Genomic DNA, 20,945 nt, shown 5'->3' on the forward strand with positions numbered 1-20,945 from the left:
AAGGCAATGTCCTCATCTAAAAAAAAAAATACTGCTATTATCCTGGCATGGTGGTACACACCTATAATTGCAGTACTTGGGAGGCTGAGACAGGAGGATTGCAGGATTGAGGCCACCCTCAGCTACTTGTGAGGTCCTCCACAACTTAGTGAGACCTTGTTTCAAATGAAAGAATAAAAATGGGGCTGGGAGTATCGTTCAAAGGTAGAAGCTCCCGAGTTCAATCCCAAAAAAAAAAAAATAGGACTGAGATGTAGCTCAGAGGCAGAATTCCCCTGGATTCAATTGCCAGTACCACAGAAAAGAAGAGAAGAGAAGAGAAGAGAAGAGAAGAGAAGAGAAGAGAAGAGAAGAGAAGAGAAAGCACTTATCAAGAAAATCAACTTTGCTTGGGAAAAATACTGTGTGATTGTAGGAGGATAATATACTACCAGATTAGCCTGCCTAAAAATAAAGACATAGTCTTTTTCTCGGTTATAAAGAATAGTCAGCCCAGCGTGGTAGTGCACATTGTAATCCCAGCATTTAGGAGGCTGAACAGGAGGATTATGGTTTGCAGACAGCCTCAGCTACTTAGTGAGGCCCTTTGCAACCCAGTGAGACCCTGTTTCAAAACAAAGAGCCAGGCGTGGTGGTGCACGCTTGTAATCCCAGCATTCAGGAGGCGGAGACCAGAGGATAGCAGTTCGCAGACAGCCTCAGCTACTTAGGGAGGTCTTTCGCAACTCAGTGAGACCCTGTTTCAAAAAAATAAAAATAATATAAAATAGGGCTGGAGGTGTAGCTCGGAGGTAGAATGCTCCTGGGTTCCATCCCCAGTACCACAAATGATAACAATAATAATAATAATAATAATAATAATAATAATAAACAATAATAATAATAAAGAGTTACAATGGGGTTGGGGTGTAGTTCAGAGGTAGAATGCCCCTGGGTTCTATTTGCAGTACCGCAACAACAACAACAAAATAGTGTCACAGCCTATCTCAGATTTGAAATATAAATCATATATTTAAGCTGGGTGTGGTGACACACACTTGTAATCCAAGTACTTGAGAGGTTGAGACCAGAGGTTCATGCAGGTTCATAGCCAGCCTCTGCTACTTTGTGAGGCCCTCTGCAACTTAGTGAGACCTTGTTTTGAAATAAATAATAAAAAAATAGGAGGTGTACCTCGAGATAGAATGTCCCAGGTTCAATCCCCAGTACCGCAAAAATCAATCAATCAATACATAAATAAATAAATCATGTTTATGTAACTTTTCTAATTAAATTTCAAGAGCCCAATGTTATGTATTCAAAGTATATTAGCTTTTAAATATATTTTAAAACTTTTTAAAACCACACAATACATTGACACTTAAGAAAAAATGAAAATGAATGATAGGATTAAAACAATATTCCTGAGAAATATTCGAAGCACAAAGGAAAGGAAACATGACGGTTAGATTTGTGAAAGTATAGCTTACATTTATTTTTCCCTTCAAAATTTTCTTTTTCTACAAAAATCAGATGCTCTTTGTAACCTAAGAAATCATCAAGTGATCAAGGTATACAAGAGAAAAGGTAGAGAAATTATTTTCTCCTTTTTGTGATATTAGAGAGTTTTTAATAATATATGAATAGCAAACTGGGAAAGCAGAGAGCTTGGGAATATTGGGATTTTCCCCACATATTCACATATTACAATTCAGCAAACATTTAGATACATTTAATAAAATGAACATAGCTTCTTTTCAAACATATATTATAGAATGATTAACTATTTCAATAAACTAAGATTTAATAAAAGTATCCAAATGACTTTTCTAGAAGTTGCAGTAACTGGTTAGGACTCTAGGCGTCGCTATTCGCCAATCTGGGCGACCTCAGCAGTAAACGCACGCCCAATTTAAAAAGAAAAAAAAAAAAAACTTGTTCCTCTTAGAACCTCCATCAATGCTAAATTGAACAAAACAACGTCTACTTGATGCTATCCTACTCCTATTTCTGGACGACACTCTGCTCGGAATTATCTTGAAATTTGTGTTAACTTATGCTCTGAAAAGCAGAGAAACGATACCCTTGATCCCAGACTGGGAGAAAACTACCACACCAAGGAGCAATGGCGATTCCGAAGAAGCTGACCGGCTGCAGAGGGCTGGTGCTGCTCTGCCTTTTTCTGGAGCTGTCATTGGAAGCTGGGGCCAAGGATATCCTCTACTCGGTGCCAGAAGAGGTAGACAAGGGTTCCTTCGTGGGCAACATCGCCAAGGACCTGGGGCTGGAGCCTCAGGAGCTGGCGGAGCGCGGAGTCCGCATCGTCTCCAGAGGTAGGACGCAGCTTTTCGCTCTGAACCCGAGAAGCGGCAGCTTGGTCACCGCGGGCAGGATAGACCGGGAGGAGCTCTGTGCCCAGAGCTCGAGGTGTGTGGTGAGTTTTAACATCCTTGTGGAGGATGAAATGAAGCTTTTCCCTATAGAAGTGGAAATAATTGATATTAATGATAACACTCCCCAATTCCAGTTAGAAGAACTGGAATTTAAAATGAATGAAATAACGACTCCAGGTACCCGGGTCCCTCTGCCTTTTGGGCAAGACCTTGATGTGGGTGTGAACTCTCTGCAAAGCTACCAGCTCAGCTCCAACTCTCATTTCTCTCTAGAGGTGCAACAGGGACCTGATGGGCCCCCACGCCCAGAGATGATACTGCAGAGTCCCCTAGACAGAGAAGAAGTAGCTGTCCACCACCTTGTCCTTACTGCCTCTGACGGGGGTATCCCAGTCCGTTCAGGGACCCTCCGAATTCGTGTTCAGGTGGTGGATGTAAATGATAACCTTCCAGCATTTACTCAGGCAGAATATCACACAAGTGTCCCTGAGAACATCCCATTAGGTACCCGGCTGCTCGTGGTAAATGCCACTGATCCAGATGAGGGAGCAAACGGGGAAGTGACATACTCCTTTCATAATATAGACCACAAGGTGGCCCAAGTATTTCACTTGGATTCTTACACAGGAGAAATATCAAATAAAGAGCCACTGGATTTTGAAGAATACAAAATTTATCCAATGGAAATTCAAGCTCAGGATGGTGCTGGTCTCATGGCCAGAGCGAAGGTGCTAATCGAAGTTTTGGATATAAACGATAATGCCCCAGAAGTGAGCATCACCTCTGTCACCACTGCAGTCCCTGAAAACTTTCCTCCCGGTGCCATAATTGCTCTTATCAGTGTGCATGACCAGGACTCGGGAGACAATGGCCACACCACATGTTCCATTCCTGAAAATCTACCCTTTAAATTAGAAAAGTTAGATGATAATTTTTACCGCTTAGTAACAAAAAGAGCACTGGACAGAGAACTTACCTCTGAGTACAACATCACAGTAACAGCAACAGATCAGGGAACTCCGATTCTATCTACTCAAGTTCAGATTTTGCTACTAGTGACAGATATCAATGACAACCCCCCAGTTTTCCATCAGGACTCCTATTCTGTCTACATTCCTGAAAATAACCCCAGAGGGGCCTCCATCTTCTCTGTGAGGGCCCAGGATATTGACAGCAATGAAAATTCACAAGTTACTTATTCCCTGGTGGAGGACACTATTCAGGGGGCACCCTTGTCCTCCTACCTCTCCATCAACTCTGACACTGGGATCATCTACACATTGCAATCCTTCGATTATGAGCAGTTTGGGCACTTGGAGCTGAAAGTGATGGCCCAGGATAGTGGAAACCCACCACTCAGCAGTAATGTGTCACTTAGCCTGTTCATTGTGGACCAGAATGACAATGTACCTGAGATACTGTACCCTGCTTTGCCCACCGACGGCTCCACCGGTGTGGAGCTGGCACCACGCTCCGCAGAGCCTGGATACCTAGTGACCAAGGTGGTAGCAGTTGACAAGGACTCAGGCCAGAACGCCTGGCTGTCCTACCGCCTGCTCAAGGCCAGTGAGCCAGGGCTCTTCTCAGTGGGGTTGCACACAGGTGAGGTGCGCACGGCAAGGGCCCTGCTGGACAGAGATGCGCTCAAACAGAGTCTAGTGGTGTCTGTGCAGGACCACGGCCAGCCCCTTCTGTCGTCCACAGTCACAGTCACTGTGGTGGTAGCTGACAGCATCCCAGATGTCCTGGCAGACCTGGGCAGCAACAGGACCCCCGTCGACCCAGACAATTCAGATCTCACACTCTACCTTGTGATAGCAGTGGCTGCTGTCTCCTGTGTCTTCCTCATCTTTGTCATTGTGCTGCTGGTACTGAAACTTCGGCGCTGGCACTCATCACGACTCCAGGCAACCAGCGACAGATTAGTGGGCATGCCCACCTCAAACTTTGTGGGCATGGATGGGGTGCGAGCTTTCCTGCAGACCTATTCCCATGAGGTCTCCCTTACCTCGGACTCTCGGAAGAGCCACTTGATCTTCCCCCAGCCCAACTACGCGGACACGCTCATCAGCCAGGAGAGCTGTGAGAAAAAGGATTTTCTATCAGTATCCCAGTCTTTACTTGAAGATACAAAGGAAACGTTTTCTCAGGTAAACCTTTTATTATGAGATATTTTATGCATGCTAGAGAACACATCTGTTTAATTAATACAATGAGGGTGCAAAGTGAACAATATAAAATTTACTATGCATCTTGAGAAATAGTTTTGAAGCCTACTTCCTTGTACATTATATCTGTAATGAAAGCAAGTAACAAAAACCAAGTACCTATTTCATCTTTGTGTGTGTGTGTGTGTGTGTGTGTGTGTGTGTGTGTGTGTGTGTGTGTTACTGGGGATGGAACCCAGGGGCATTCTACCTCTGAGTTACACCCCCAGCCCTATTTTTTATTCTTTATTTTTGAAACAGGGTCTCACTAAATTGCAGAGGGCCTCACTAAATAGCTGAGGCTGTCCACAAACCACAATCCCCTGGTCTCAGTCTCCTGAATGCTGGGATTATAAGTGTGTGCCACCACACCCGACCCTATTTCATCTTGATGTGTGTTAATTAATTTTTTGTACTGGGGATTCTACCCAGGGGCACTCTAACTCTGGGCAACACCCCCAGGACGCAGCCCTGTTTTTTATTCTTTGTTTTGAAACAGTCTCACTAAGTTGTGAAAGGCCTCACTAAGTAGCTGACATTGACCACCAACCTGCAATCCTCCTGTCTCAGTATCCCAAGTACTGGGATTATAAGCATGTGCCACCATGCCCAGCTAATGTGTGTTAAGTTTTAAGAAAATGAAATCAGCCAGGCGTGGTGGATTACGCTTGTAATCCCTGTGCTTGGGAGGCGGAGACAGGAGGATCGCGCAGGTCCGAAGCCACCAAAAAAAGAAAAAGGAAAAAAAAGAAAAGGAAATCAGTTGTAGGAGAATAAGTCCATGCCTTGATATACTTATTCTTAGCCAATAATTTGAATACATAAAATACAAAAAGGGGAAAAAAGAAGCATAACAAAGTACAAAATGGAAAAAAAAATGTCTAAATGGATCAGGAATAGACCAGAAAACAGGAAGCTGGTCTAAAGCCATGGGAGGTTTTTTTTGTGTGTGTGTGTGTGGTACTGGGGTTCCTGGAAGCCCTTCTACCTCCAGGCTACACTCCCAGACCTATTTTTACATTTTTATTTGGAAACAGGGTCTCCTAAGCCAGCGCGCGGGGCTAGCTTCGAACCTGCGCGATCCTCCTGTCTCTGCCTCCCAAGCGCGGTGATTACAAGTGTGCGCCACCACGCCCGGCTAAAGCCATGGGAGTTCTAATCTTGCCCTTAGAAGCAGGAATTGAGAGTCAGGATATTGGCTCAGCAGCACAATAAGAACACAAGTGCATCATAGTAGACAAGGGGCTTGGAATAGGCTTATTACTTGAATCCAAAATAAGTAATGATGGCCTTCAGCTAGTTTAAAAAGGGAAAATTGCATGAAATTCTGCCTATCAATTGCTGTGGTTATACCTTGCTGCAAGATGCACATCAATGGAGAAAGATGGACACAGATGCTGGCTACAGACAATGGACACTAAGTCTCTCAGATATGAACTGTGAAAGATAGAGCATCAATGCCACACACCACTAAAGACCATTAAAACTCTAGGTATAGCCTGAGACCTGAGGTCAGAGAGAGTTTCAAAACCATTAGAAGGCCAGGCGTGGTGGCGCACACTTGTAATTCCAGCATTCAGGAGACTAAGACAGGAGGATCGCGGTTCGAGGACAGCCTCAGCTGCTTAGTGAGGCCCTCTGCAACTCAGAGAGACCTTGTTTCAAAATATAGAGCCGGGTGTGGTGGCACACACTTGTAGTCCAGCCCTTGGGAGGCTGAGACAGGAGGATCATACAGGTTCAAAGCCAGCCTCAGCTACTTAGTGAGGCTCTTGGCAACTTAGTGAGACCCTGTTTCCAAATAAAGTATAAAATAGGTCTGAAAGTATAGCCCAGAGGTAGAAAAGACCCTTGGGTTCCACCCCCAGTACCACCAAAAAAATAAAAATAAAATAAATAATGAAAAGAAATTACAAATTGGTTGGTTTTAAATCAAATGTACAAACCAGAATTTAAAAATACATCATCATCTGGGACTTCTTGTTGCTGAGAAACTTTTTGCCATTGAGTTGTCATTATTTTTAAAGTAATCTCTGTTTTTCTCTGATGGCTTTTTTTTTTTTTTTTTTTTTTTGGTGGTACTGGGGTTCTTGGAAGCCCTTCTACTGCCGGGCTACACTCCCAGACCTATTTTGTATATTTTTTTAAATTTGGAAACAGGGTCTCTTAAATCAGCGAGGCTGGCTCTGAACCAGCGCGATCCTCATGTCTCCGCCTCCCAAGCGCGGGGATTACAAGCATGCGCCACCATGCCCAGCCCTCTGATGGCTTTTTTTTTTTTTTTTTTTTTTTGGTGGTACCGGGGTTCCTGGAAGCCCTTCTTCCTCCGGGCTACACTCCCAGACCTATTTTATATTTTTGAAACAGGGTCTCTTACGCCAGCACGGCTGGCTTCGAACCTGCGCGATCCTCCTGTCTCTGCCTCCCAAGCGCGGGGATTACAAGCGTGCGCCACCACGCCCGGCATTCTGATGGCTTTTAAAAGAATTCTTTTTTAATTTTTGCCATTGTCTGCTGTAATTTGTATCTTCTGCTTGAGACCAAGAGTATACTCTCAATTAATTACGTATTTCATTTCTGGATTTTCTTAGTGCTTATAATTTAAACTTTCTTCTGTTATATATAGAAATGAACTATGCTTAATAATTAAAAGAAGCCAGTCGTGGTGGCACACGCTTGTAATCCCTGTGCTTGGGAGGGCTGAGACAGGAGGATCACACAGGTTCGAAGCCAGCCTCAGCTACTTAATGAGGCTCTCAGCAACTTAGTGAGACCCTGTTTCCAAATAAAAATATAAGATTAGGTCTGGGAGTATAGCCCGGAGGTAGAAAACTCCTGGGTTCCACCTCCAGTACCACCAAAGAAATAAAATAAATAATGAAAAGAAATTACAAATTGATTGATTTTAAATCAATATTCTTGTAAGATACATGCTTAAAATAAAGTGAAACTGTGTGTGTGTGTGTGTGTGTGTGTGTGTGTGTGTGTGTGTGTGTACAAAAAGAAAGCAATCATGGAATATTACTATAGCAGCTAAGTAGTATCTAAGACAATAAATGTTAAAAATGGACTTATCAGCTGGGTTCAGTGGCACATGCCTATAATCCCAATACTTGGGAGGCTAAGAGGATTACAGGTTTGTGGCCAGCCTCGACAACTCATTGAGGCCCTGTTTTAAAATAAAAACTAAAATAGGGCTGGGAGTGTAGCTTGGAGGTAGAATGCCCCTGGGTTTAACCCCAGTATCATATGCACAAAAAAGAACTGATAATAATTATAAAAACAGATGTTCAAAAGGATATAAAATTGTAAGCCTTAGATGAATGTGGTGGAACATGCCTATAATCCCAGTATTTGCAAGGCTAAGACAGGAGGATCACAGGTTTGAGGCAAGATTCTGTTTCAAAATAAAAGATAAAAAGGGCTATCTAGAGGTGTAGCTCAGTGATAGAATGCCCCTGGGTTCAAACCCTAGTAACACACACACACACACACACACACACACACACTATATATGTGTGTGTGTATTTATATGTGTGTATATATATATACACATAAGAGCTCATATATATAAGAGCATACACACACACACACACACACACACACACACACACACATATATATATATATATATATATATATATATATATATATATATATATATATACTCTTATCACTAAAGTACAGTTTTGAAAATAATACTGGGGAAAAAAATTGTTTGGTGGTACTGGGGGTGGAACCCAGGGGCTTTTCTACCTCGGGGCTACACTACCAGACCTATTTTATATTTTATTTGGAAATAGGGCCTCACTAAGTTGCTGAGAGCCTCACTAAGTAGCTGAGGCTGGTTTTGAACCCATGCGATCCTCCTGTCTCAGCCTCCCAAGTGCTGGGATTACAAGTGTGTGCCACCATGTCTGGCTGGGAAAATTTTTAACATAATTCCATAAGAAGACCCTGCTGCCATAAAATAAGAATTATTTAAACAAAATAGTCTAAAGTTCAGTCTAATACATCTGTTGCATATATAGCAAATATAGAATAGTCATTCTCTACGTGAGCATCTGAGGAATCTGTAACAATTTGCCACCTAGTCATTACAAAACAGGGCTTGACAAATTTGAAAGTACCAATAATGTACATGTCCTTAAATCACAAAGCTAACACTTCAAAACAGTAAAAAATTAAAAATGAGCAATTAAATCTATGCTCCTAAGTAACTCTAAGACTTAAAAAAATCACAATGGTAATAAAAACTATTTAAAATGGGGGGAAATTAAATATTATATGTTAAAATTGTAAGATGCAGCTAAAACAGCATTTAAGAGCAAATTTACAGACAAAATGCAATAATTTTATAAGAACAAATAAAGTAAAGTAAATAAATTTAGCTTGCCGCTCAAGAAATAAGGCCTAGTCCAGGCATGGTGGCACATTCCTGTAATTCCAGTATTCAGGAGGCTGAGACAGGAGGACCACAGGTTCAAGGACAGACCCAGCAACTTAGCAAGATCCTTGGTACCTTAGTGAGACTTTGTTCAAAATTTTAATAAAAATGTCTGGGGGGTGTAGCTCAGAAACAGAATGTCCCTGTGTTCAATCCCCAGTACAAAAGATAAAGCCCCTAAACCTCCATAATAATATCAGTATAAACTTAAAGAAAATAATAGGGAAGAAACAAAAGTAGAACTATAAAGTTTTGAACTGCAAAAAAAAAGAATTTTGAAGACAAAGTAATGGAAGCAGGCAATCTATGTTATATTGAAATCAGAAGGAAGAAAGTGAAAATTCTGTCAAGTCTAATACTGAGACTACTATAGGCTGGGCAGGTGCCATCACTAAGATTCTTTTCTTTAATCATAGGAAGCCAAGCATGGTGGTGCATGCTTGTAATCCCAGTACTTGGGAGGCTGAGACAGGAGGATCAAGGGTTTGTGGCCAGCCTCATCTACTTAGTGTGGCCCTCTACAAGCTAGTGAGGCTCTGTTTTAAAATAAAGAAAAAATTTTGGGCTAGAGTATAGCAAAGAGGTAGAATGCCCCTGGGTTCAATCCCTAGTACAAAAAAAAGTAGAAGAAAACCCCAAATTCTAATCAAAGACCTGGAAAAGGTGAGAAGGAAGAGTATGAAATAATAAAACAACATGCTATGAAACAAGAATTATGAGTAGGAAGTAATACACAAAGGGAAGCCAGATGCTGATGATGACAAAGAAACAGGGATAAATCTTCAGAGAATTGCAAGAAGGGGTATTGAGCAATTATTTAATGAGACTTAAAAGCATCAAAACAATGTTGATAAAAAATGTTCTTAAAAACAAACTAGAACCGAGTGCAGTGTCACATGCCTGTAATCCCAGTACTTGGGAGGCTGAGACAGGAAGATCACAGGTTCAAGGCCAGCAGCCTTAGCAACTCAGTGAGGCCCCCTTAAACTTAATGAGAGCCTGTTTCAAAACAAGAAAAGCAGGGCTGGGATGTGGCTTAGAGGTAGAGTGAGTCCCTCTAGGTTCAATCCTCAGTACCACCAAAAAAAAGACTGGGGCTATAGCTTAGTGGTTAATTGGCAGAGCTTTTGCATAGTATATGCTAGGCCCTGGGTTTAATTCCCAGTACCATAAAAAAGAAAAAGAAAAAAAGAAACAAAGTTCTACCAGAAAATATGATGAGTTGGTATTGTTTCCAATATTTCATTCATTTACTCAGAGAAATGATGAAAATAACAATGAGAAAAGTTCAACATGGAAAGAGCAAAAATGGAAATAGACTGAAGTAGACCAGAAATGGTCAGTCCCACTTACAAATGATTAAAAATCAAATTAGAAATATTATCAAACCTTGTTCTCTATATATTATTAAAGTAATATTTATAGTTTATAACTACTGGGATTTATTTCACAGTTGCAAGATGTTTCAGTGTATGAAAATCTAATAATGTAAATTTCACATTAAAGAATTATAAATAAAAACTGTATGTTCATTTCAATAGAGGCAATAAAACTTTTGAGAACATTTATCCCATGATTAAAATCTTCTAGCAAATCATGAACTGGAGGAAACTTTCTTAACCTGATTAAGAGTATTTATTTAAAAACTATAGAACTAATCAAAACAATCTATAGATTCACTGCCATCCTTATCAGAATTATAATGATGTGGTTTCTTCCTGCATAAATAGAAAAAATCCATCTTAAAATTCATATGAGCCGGGCATGGTGGCACTCTCTTGTAATCCCAGCATTTGGGAGGCAGAGACAGGAGAATCGCGGTTTGTGGACAGCCTCAGCTACTTAGTGAGGCCTTTGCAACTCAGTGAGACCCAGTTTCAAAATAAAGAATAAAAAAACAGGACTGGAGGTGTAGCTTGGAGGTAGAATGCCCCTGGGTTCCATCCCCAGTACCCCCCCAAAAAAAAATTCATATGAAATGTCAAGGAACCCATATATAGAATAATCTTGAAAAAGAAACTAAGTTGGAGGTCTCATACTCCATGGTTTCAAAACCTACTAAAAAGGTACAATAATCAAACAATGTGATAGTGGCATAAAGTCAGATATACAGACCAGTGAAACAGAATAGAAAGCCCAGAAATCACCCTTTACTTAGGTAGTCAAATGATTTTTCACAAGAATGCCAAGACCATTTAATATGGAAAGGATAATCTTTTCAACAAATGATGTCAGGAAAATTATGTATCCACATGGAAAAAAATGAAGTTTGACCCTTATCTCACATCATATACAAAAAATTAACTCAAAATAGATCAAAGACCTAAATGTAGGTACTAAAACTATAAAATTCTTAGACAAAAACATAGGAGCAAACCTTCATAGGCCTGGATTTGGCAATGATTTTTTTGGATATAACACCAAAAGCACAAGCAACAAAAGAAAAATAGATTAAGTTGAATTTTATCAAAATTAAAAACTTTGTGCACCAAAGTACAGTATCAGTAGAGTCAGCTCATGGAATGGGAGAAACCATTTCTAGATCATAGGTAAATATTTGTATCCAGAATATATAAAAGCTCTTACAACTCAACAATAAAAAAAGATTTTAAAATGAGCAAAGGACTTGAAATACAGAATTCTTCAAAGGTGATATGAAGATTAGTCATATCTTCATATCTTCATATCTAGTTAGTCATTAGGGAAATAAAAGTCAAAACCATAATTTGATACACTTCACACTATTTCTTCTCCTTCTCCTCCTCCTCCTCCTCCTCCTCCTCCTCCTCCTCCTCCTCCTCCTCCTCCTCCTCCTCCTTCTTCTTCTTCTTCTTCTTCTTCTTCTTCTTCTTCTTCTTCTTCTTCTTTTTTTGTGGTACTGGGGATGAAATCCAGAGGCATTCTACCTCCAGGCTACACCCCCAGCCCCACTTTTTATTCTTTATTTTGAACTAGTGTCTCACTGAGTTACAAAAGAACTCACTAAGTAGCTAGGGCTGGCTGTGAATCACAATCCTCCTGTCTCAGCCTCGAAAATACTGGGATTACAAGCGTGCACCACCATGCCTGACTTGGCATTTCACACTGTTTTTGATGGCTATTATTTTTAAACAGAAAATAACAAATATTAGCAAGGATATGAAGAAATTGAAATCTTTGTGCACTATTGGTGGGAATGTAAAATGATGTAGGTGGTGTGCAAAATGATATGAGGGTACCTCAAAAAATAAACATAGAAGTACCAAATGATACAGCCATTTTTCTTCTGGGTATATATCCAAAAGAAGTATAAGCAAGGACTTGTAGAGACGCTTGTCTGTACGCCTATGTTTGTAGCAGCATTGTTCCCAATAGCTCAAGTGTTCATTGACAGGTGATCGATAAACAAAAGGTGTTGGATGTGTGTATATCACTTTCAAAGGAAGAGAAAAAAGCCTTTAAAATGAAGGAAATTTTGATAAAATGCAGAAGAATATTAAATTTTTTTTGCTGGTCTGGAGATGGAACCCAGAGGCATTTTACCTCTGAGCTACACCCTCTGTCCTATTTTTAAGTCTGTATTTTGAAACCGGTCTCACTGAGTTGCAGAGGGCCTCACTAAGTAGCTCAGGCTGTGCGCAAACCGCCATCCTCCGGTCTCAGCCTCCCGAATGCTGGGATTACAAGCGTGCGCCACCACGCCCGGCTTAAAGATGTTTTCTAACTGGAACAATACAGTCACAAAAATACAAATACTGTATGAGTCCTCTAATATAAGGTTCCTAGAATAATTAATTTCTTAGAGACAGAAATAGAATTATAACTGTCAGATGCTAGGGGTAGAGGTGGAAGTTAGTGTTTACTACAGTTTCAAATTAGAGAGAATGAAAAAGTTCTGGAGGTAGATAATGGTGATAATGGTTATAAAACAAGGAAATGTGAATGTATTTAACATCATAAAACTACACACTTTAAAATGGTCAAAATGGTCAATTTTGTTTTGTTTGTTTTACCACAATTTTTGAGAATAGAAGTCCAGTTTCCCTGCTGGTAAAAAATCATGTTTTTAAAAATCCAAAACCCACATGAAGAAGCACTGTGGAAAAGGAGAGGCCATGAGATCACACAGACAGTCACCAAGATGTCTGAGCATACCAGCTTAGCTCAGCCCCCAGATGATGCTACGTGAGGAACCACAAGCAAGATGAGCAAAATAACAGAAACATCTAATACCAGCCCAGATGGAAGGATATTGAGCAATAACATGTTGATTTAAGACACTAAATTTTGGCTCAGTGTGTTATATAGCAAAGATAACTGAAGCAATGTACATATAATTTGACCCGACAATTGCATTTTCCAGTTGATATCCTAGACCAGGAGAATGTATACATGAGAAGACATGTCCAGTAAAGTTTATTGCCTATTGCTGCAATAACAAAGAGAGAAGAGAGGGGGGAAAAGGGAGGGAAAGAAAGCCAAAAAAGGATTGGCAAAAAACAACCTAAAATCCTAATATAGATATATGGTAAATACGTCTTGGCAATTATTTTTGCACAATAGAGTATTACTCAGCAGTTACAAAGCCTAATCAACATAAATATCAAAACTGTATTGTTAAGGAATGAGTATATTGCAGATTATATATGGTATCTATGATTTTATAAATTTCAAATAGGCACAAAGTATGGATTAATGTGTATGTAGTTAAAAATAAAACATGGAAGCTAGGGATGTAACTTAGTGGTAGAATACATGAAAAGACCCTGAGTTTAATCCCCAGCACTGCAAAATAAATAAATAGACAGGGAATAATAAATGAATGCTGTACTCTACACTCTGGTTGTTGATTACTTCTAGAGAGGGAGAGAAAGGACTGTTTTTAAGGAGGGTACCAGAAAAATGCACCTCTTTCCATAGGTTTGTTTTTAAAGCTTTATCCCCAACAACCATAGTAATACTATTTCAGGCAAGAATCAACAGTGAATGTTTATTTAGAAACAGTATTTAGTAGCTGGGCATGGCGGATGCTCGCTTGTAATTCCAGTACTTGAAAGGATGACACAGGAGGAGTATAGGTTCGAAGACAGTGTAAGCAAGTAGTGAGACTTTCATCAACCTAAATGAGACTCGGTTTCCAAATAAAAAATAAAATCGGGCTGGGGATATAATTTGTAGGTAGAATGCCTCTGGGTTCATTCCCAGTACCAAAAAAAAAAAGTGTAAACTTATGAAGTACAAGTCTAATGAACTACTTCAAATTAAGTGTCAATAAAAAGCCATGATTAAATGCAATGTTTGGTTCTGGATTGGACACTACAAAGAAAATTTTTATTTTGTTATAAAAAGACATTATTGGCAAAAAAATTTGCTAAAATCTGTAGATTAGATAATATAACTATATCAATGCAAATTTGCTGACTATAATATTTTGATAATAAGAAAATGTACTTGATTTTAAGATACAGGGATGTATTTGAAAGTAAAAGCCAATCATTTCTGCAACTTGCTTTGAACCATGTGAGGAGAGAGAAAGGGGGAAGAACATGGAACCAAAATGCTACTATTTGGTGTAGTATTGCTGAAGAGTGCAGTGGGCCAGCTGTATCTCAGGTTCCACATCTATGGATTCAACCAATTATAGATTAAAAATATTTGGAAAAGTTACATTTGTACTTACAGATTTTTTTCTTGTCATTATTCCCTAAACAACATAGTACAACAACTATTTACATTTTAGAGGTATTATAGGTAATCTAGAGATAGAGTAAAAGGGAGGATGTAACATGGGTCATATGCAAATACTATGCCATTTTATATAAAGGACTTGAACACACTCAGAAATTGGTATCCATGGGAGCCCTCAGATATTCTGATACCAAGGGATGACTACATATGGGAATTCTTTGTACTATTTTTTAAACTTTTCTGTAAGTCTGAAATTATGTAAAATAAAAAGTCTGAAAACGGATCTCATTTAATTACAGCAAGGTGTTAAGATTTGATCAAGTCAACTGGTATATACACAAACTTTTGTTATATTACTTTCTATACTAGTTTTTTATATTTGAAATATTTTAAAATGTACTTTAAAATATATGTATTATGCAAGAATACATATAAGTGAAACAGAAGGGGATACCTACTGTGTTATATTTTGCACCCTTAGAAAATTCTAAGTATCAGAAAAAGGATTTAGCAACCTCGAACAACCTTGAATGACTTGATTCCTTGTAGAGTGAAAACCTGAGCAAGCTTTCTCTAATATGTCCACCTCCAGTTTCCATAGTGTTCCACGATGTCTCCTACTTTCAACCATGTCCTGAGAGTCTAGAACACTACCCCCAGCCTCTTTCTTGCTCCTATTCTACCAGTTAGGATTCAGCTCCGATTGTGTCCTAGAAAAGTCTTTCCTGAGCCCCAAATCTAAGCTGGATACCCTTTCTATGTGTTCCCCATTGTCCAGTGTTTCCCACCTGATATAATAACAGTTTTCACACTATAATAATATCCTCTCCCACCCTGCAATCTTCCTGGGAGCAGGGTCATCGCTTCAACCTCCAGCCTCAAAGTGTCAGGCACATATACCAAATTAATTGTTTGATGAGTTAATCATTTAAATACAGCTTTGAAGTTAAAATTTAAGCCATAAAGCACAAAAATTCAAAGTATGTAACTTACAATAAAATGTAACTAATGTTTTTAAATTGATGGTTTTGTTTCTGAATATACAAGAACAAGGTGGAAGATGTTTGGGAAAAGGGCACGGGCGGCATTGAATAATTCTTTGAGTATTCAATAATATTTCCATCGTAACTGTGATAAAAGGTCACAGTTTACCCTATTTTTATTAGTCCTAAGATAAAGATTCTTGCCTTCAGTCTTTGAATTGTAAGATTCTTTAAACAACTTTAGTCACAGGTGAACATCAGTCAGAAATAACTTGGGTTTGCCTGCGCGGGTGCAGAAACTAGCTAGGCCTCTGAGTGTCGCTGTTGACCACCTAAGGAATAAAAGCCAGCGAGGCAACCAATCCACCCATCGGCTGCTACAACCCAAAGGGCGGCATTGGGTCCGCAAACTTAGGAATTCTCTCCACAGTGACCGGGCTCCAGTGAATGCTGGTCGTCTCAGACCTTGGGGAATAAAGTGTGAAACCCCTCGCTGGATGCTGGAAGTGGACTGAGAAAACACCGTGGCAGAAGAGAAATGGCGGCTCTGCAAAAGTCCCTACACTGCAGAAGGCTGGTCCTGCTCTGCCTTCTGGTGGCCGACCTGTGGGAGGCCGGAGCTGGGCAGATTCGCTATTCTGTGCCGGAGGAGATTGACAAAGGCTCCTTCGTGGGCAGCATTGCCAAGGACTTGGGCTGGGAGCCCCTGGCACTGGCGCAGCGCGGCGTCCGCATCGTCTCCAGAGGTAGGGCGCAGCTCTTTGCTTTGAACCCGCGAAGCGGCAGCTTGGTCACCGCGGACCGGATAGACCGCGAGGAGCTCTGCGCCCAGAGCGCGCGGTGCCTGGTGAACTTTAACATACTACTGGAAGATAAAATGACTGTTTATTCGGTAGAGGTGGAAATTACAGATATTAACGATAATGCCCCTCGCTTTGGCGTAGAGGAACTGGAGCTAAAAGTCAGTGAAACGAATACACCGGGATTCCGCATTCCTCTTAAGAGTGCGCATGATGCGGATGTAGGGGAGAACAGCCTACAGAAGTACCAACTCAACTCAAATGAGCACTTTTCCCTGGACGTGCGAAGCGGAGCTGATGGGAACATGTACCCGGAGCTGGTGCTGGAGCGCGCTCTGGACCGCGAGGAAGAGGCGGTTCACCAGCTCCTTCTCGTTGCTTCTGACCGCGGCGACCCGGTCCGGTCTGGCACCTGCAGCATCCGCGTCAAGGTCCTGGACGCGAACGATAACGCTCCGGTGTTTACACAGCCAGAGTACCGCGTAAGTGTTCCCGAGGATACGCCCTTCGGCACCCGGATACTCACGGTGACCGCCACTGACCCCGATGAGGGATACAATGCCCAAGTGACATATTTTCTAGAAAAAAACCCCAGAGAAACCTCAAAGATATTTGAGCTTAAGTCGACATCTGGAGATATAACACTCATAAAAAGTCTAGACTATGAGGATGCTAAATTCCATGAAATTGATATTGAAGCTCAGGATGGTCCGGGCCTTCTGACCAAAACGAAGGCTATTGTGACAGTTCTGGATGTGAATGATAATGCCCCAGAATTTTACATGACCTCTGTGACGAGCTCAATTCCTGAAGACTCTCCTCCAGGAACCATAATTGCACTTTTCAATGTACATGATAGAGACTCTGGGCAGAATGCTTTTATCACATGTTCACTTCCAGAGAAACTTCCCTTCAAGTTAGAAAGGTCAGTGGACAATTACCATCGACTCATTACAACCAGAGCCCTTGACAGGGAACAGATTTCCTTTTACAACATCACTCTAACAGCCAAAGATGGAGGGAACCCTTCTCTGTCCACAGATGCTCATGTTTTGCTGCAGGTGGCAGACATCAACGACAATTCTCCTGTCTTCTCCAGCAAGTCCTACTCTGCCTACATACCTGAAAACAACCCCAGGGGCGCCTCCATCTTTTCAGTGTTGGCCAATGACCTGGACAGTGATGGCAATGCTCATGTAACTTACTCTTTGGCAGAAGACACCCTTCAAGGAGAGCCCCTGTCCTCTTACATCTCTATCAACTCTGACACTGGAGTCCTCTACGCTTTGAGATCCTTTGATTATGAGCAGTTCCAAGCCCTGCAGCTGTGGGTGATAGCACAGGACAGTGGTAACCCTCCACTCAGTAGCAATGTATCCTTGAGCCTGTCTGTGCTGGACCAGAATGACAATGTGCCTGAGATCCTGTACCCCACTGTCCCCATGGATGGCTCCACTGGTGTGGAGCTGGCTCCCCGCTCTGCAGAGCCAGGATACCTGGTGACCAAGGTGGTGGCAGTGGACAAAGACTCGGGCCAGAATGCCTGGCTGTCCTACCGCCTGCTCAAGGCCAGTGAGCCAGGGCTCTTCTCAGTGGGGCTGCACACAGGGGAGGTGCGCACGGCAAGGGCCCTGCTGGACAGAGATGCGCTCAAGCAGAGCCTTGTGGTGTCTGTGCAGGACCATGGCCAGCCGCCTCTCTCAGCCACCGTCACACTCACTGTGGCCATAGCTGACAGCATCCCTGATGTCCTGGCTGATCTGAGCAGCATCAGCCCCCCTGATGCTGATGATTCAGACCTCACACTTTACCTGGTGGTGGCGGTGGCTGCTGTCTCCTGTGTCTTCCTGGCCTTTGTCATTGTGTTGCTGGTGCTCAGGCTGCGGCGCTGGCACTCCTTGCGCCTGCTTCAGGCAGCTGGAGACCGGTTGGCAGGTGTGCCCACCTCGCATTTTATGGGCGTGGATGGGGTGCGAGCTTTCCTGCAGACCTATTCCCACGAGGTCTCACTCACTGCAGACTCTCGAAAGAGCCACCTGATCTTCCCCCAACCCAACTACGCAGACACACTCATCAGCCAGGAGAGCTGTGAGAAAAAGGATTTTCTATCAGAACCTCAATCTCTACTGGACAATAAAGGAGAAAAAACACCTCAGGTAAACTATCTTTTCACAATATGCTTATTAGTTGTTTTGCTAAAATAAATTTACTTATTTACTAAGTTGCCTCCACTGTTACTATTTTTATTTCCTATGTTTTCTTGAGAATGTGTTCAACTTTCAGTTAATGAGTTCTGGTGAAATACTTCCAGGTAATTTTGAGTTTTCACAGGCTGTGAGAGGGAATAGAAGCCAGAATCATTGTGGAATCAGTGAAAGTCAGGAGTTGAGCTGATAGGTGATGGTGATGCTTTGATATCAAAAGAGCACATAGCCGGGCGTGATGGTGCACACTTGTAATCCCAGCATTTGGGAGGCTGAGACAGGAGGATTGTGGTTCGCCGACAGCCTCAGCTACTTAGTGAGGCCCTTGTGACTCAGTGAGATCCTGTTTCAAAATAAAGAATAAAAAATTGGAGCTGAAGGTATAGCTTGGAAGTAGAATGCCCCTGAGTTCCATCCCCAGTACCAAAAAAAAGCACTGCCTTAGGAACTGGGAAATCTGGTTTCTCCTACTTTTCTTCCCATGGGCAAGTCATCTCACCTGTCCACACCAACCATTCTTTCTTTCTTAAAAATATAAAAGTTGATTCTCTGTTGGATCAAGGTCCTTCCTCCTGTAAAATGTGAGACTTTTGTATTTGAATCTGGGGTGGGGGGTTGTTTGTTTGTTTGTGGTACTTGGGATTGAACCCAGGGGCATTCTACCTCTGAGCTACACTCCCAGCCCTATTTTATTTTATTTTGAAACAGGGTCTTGCTAGGTTGGTGAGAGTCTCGCTGCTTGCTGAAGCTGTCCTTGAAACTGTGATCCTCCTGTCTCAGCCTCCCAATTACTAGGATTACAGGTGTGTGCCACCACCACCTGGGTTTGAAGGGGAAACCCCTTATTTGGTTTATTAGTTCTTTATTACTTGATCTTAACATTTTTCTTTAGTTTGGCAGTGAAGTTATTTTTCTTAATTTGCATATTCTCTATTAAAATGGAAGTCATTTCCAGGCATGGTGGCGCACGCTTGTAATCCCTGCACTTGGGAGGCAGAGACAGGAGGATTGTGCAGATTCAAAGCCACGCACGCTGGCTTAGGAGACCCTGTTTCCAAATAAAAATGTAAAAATAGGTCTGGGACTGTAGCCCGGAGGTAGAAGGGCTTCCAGGAACCCCGGTACCACCAATAAATAAATAAATAAATAAATAAATAAATAAATAAATATAAAATGGAAGTCATTTTTGATGATGGGGGGATTGAGCCTATGGCCTGCTTAGCATTTGCACTACCACTGAGATATATCCTCAGTCCAGTGTTTCAGGAAGGAGAATCATGGTATCTCTGCTTAGTATAAATCATATTAGTTTCTAAAGTAGCTATGTTTTCTTTATAGAAATGACTTATCGCTTACTCCATAATAAACTGGTAAATAATAGTAAAGAAGTATCTCTTTGCTGTCACTATATTTTCCTCATATCTTGAAACCATATTGCCTTTTTATCTTTAAAAGAGTTTATATTGCTGGGCATGGTGGTGCACGCTTGTAATCCCCGCCCTTGGGAGGCAGAGACAGGAGGATCATGCAGGTTCAAATCCAGCCGCGCTGGCATAAGAGACCCTGTTTCAAAAATATAAAATAGGTCTGGGAGTGTAGCCCGGAGGTAGAAAGGCTTCCAGGAACCCCAGTACCACCCAAAAAAAGGGAAAAAAAGAAAATAGTTTATATTATAAATATGGCTTTCTGAGCCAGGCGTGGTGGCACACATTTGTAATCCCTGCGCTTGGGAGGCTGAGACAGGATGATCGCACAGGTTCGAAGCCAGCTCAGCTACTTAGTGAGGCTTTCAGCAACTTAGTGAGACCCTGCTTCCAAATAAAGTATAAAATAGGTCTGGGAGTATAGTCCGGAGGTAGAAAGCCTCTGGGTTCCACCCCCAGTACCACAAATTATATATATATGGCTTTGCTTAAATAAAAGATAGAGGGGTTTCAGAGACCACTTAACACATTTCACCTAAATTATCCTCCTTATATATCTCTCATCTTAAAGTTTTCTACTCATTGATGCTGCTGAAAAGATCCAAATTCCTCACTCAAACCCAGACCCTCTCACAGCAACAGCTTCCAGTATATGGGTCATATATTTGATATCAGAGGACAATGAACACTAACATATATATATATATATATATATATATATATATACACATACACTAGTATTATTTTGTCTTGATTTGGAAGTATTTATGCACCGATTGAGCCTTGTATTTAATAGTATCACATATCTCCAAGTGCTGTGGTTCCTTATTTAAGAGCATCT

At 41.4% G+C, this 20,945-nt stretch overlaps 1 protein-coding gene across 4 annotated transcripts in view; it reads left to right on the plus strand.

Moving 5' to 3' along the window:
- The window catches only part of LOC308274983 (protocadherin gamma-C4), a gene marked incomplete at both ends in the record, with an annotated part of 798,148 nt that overhangs the window by 589,632 nt on the left and 187,571 nt on the right, over positions 1 to 20,945 (plus strand). The window contains one exon of one of the 4 annotated variants that reach the window (XM_080712983.1): positions 2,105 to 4,522. The exons of 2 other annotated variants lie outside the window; for them this stretch is intronic. In XM_080712983.1, the coding sequence (XP_080569109.1) occupies positions 2,105 to 4,522 (2,418 nt within the window). Of the gene's footprint in view, positions 1 to 2,104; positions 4,523 to 16,214; positions 18,633 to 20,945 lie in introns of those variants that run through there. One more of the 4 variants, XM_080712984.1, reaches the window with a different exon arrangement.

Source organism: Muscardinus avellanarius, assembly GCF_963383645.1.
Source record: "Muscardinus avellanarius genome assembly, chromosome: 1".
Classification (NCBI taxonomy): domain Eukaryota; kingdom Metazoa; phylum Chordata; class Mammalia; order Rodentia; family Gliridae; genus Muscardinus; species Muscardinus avellanarius.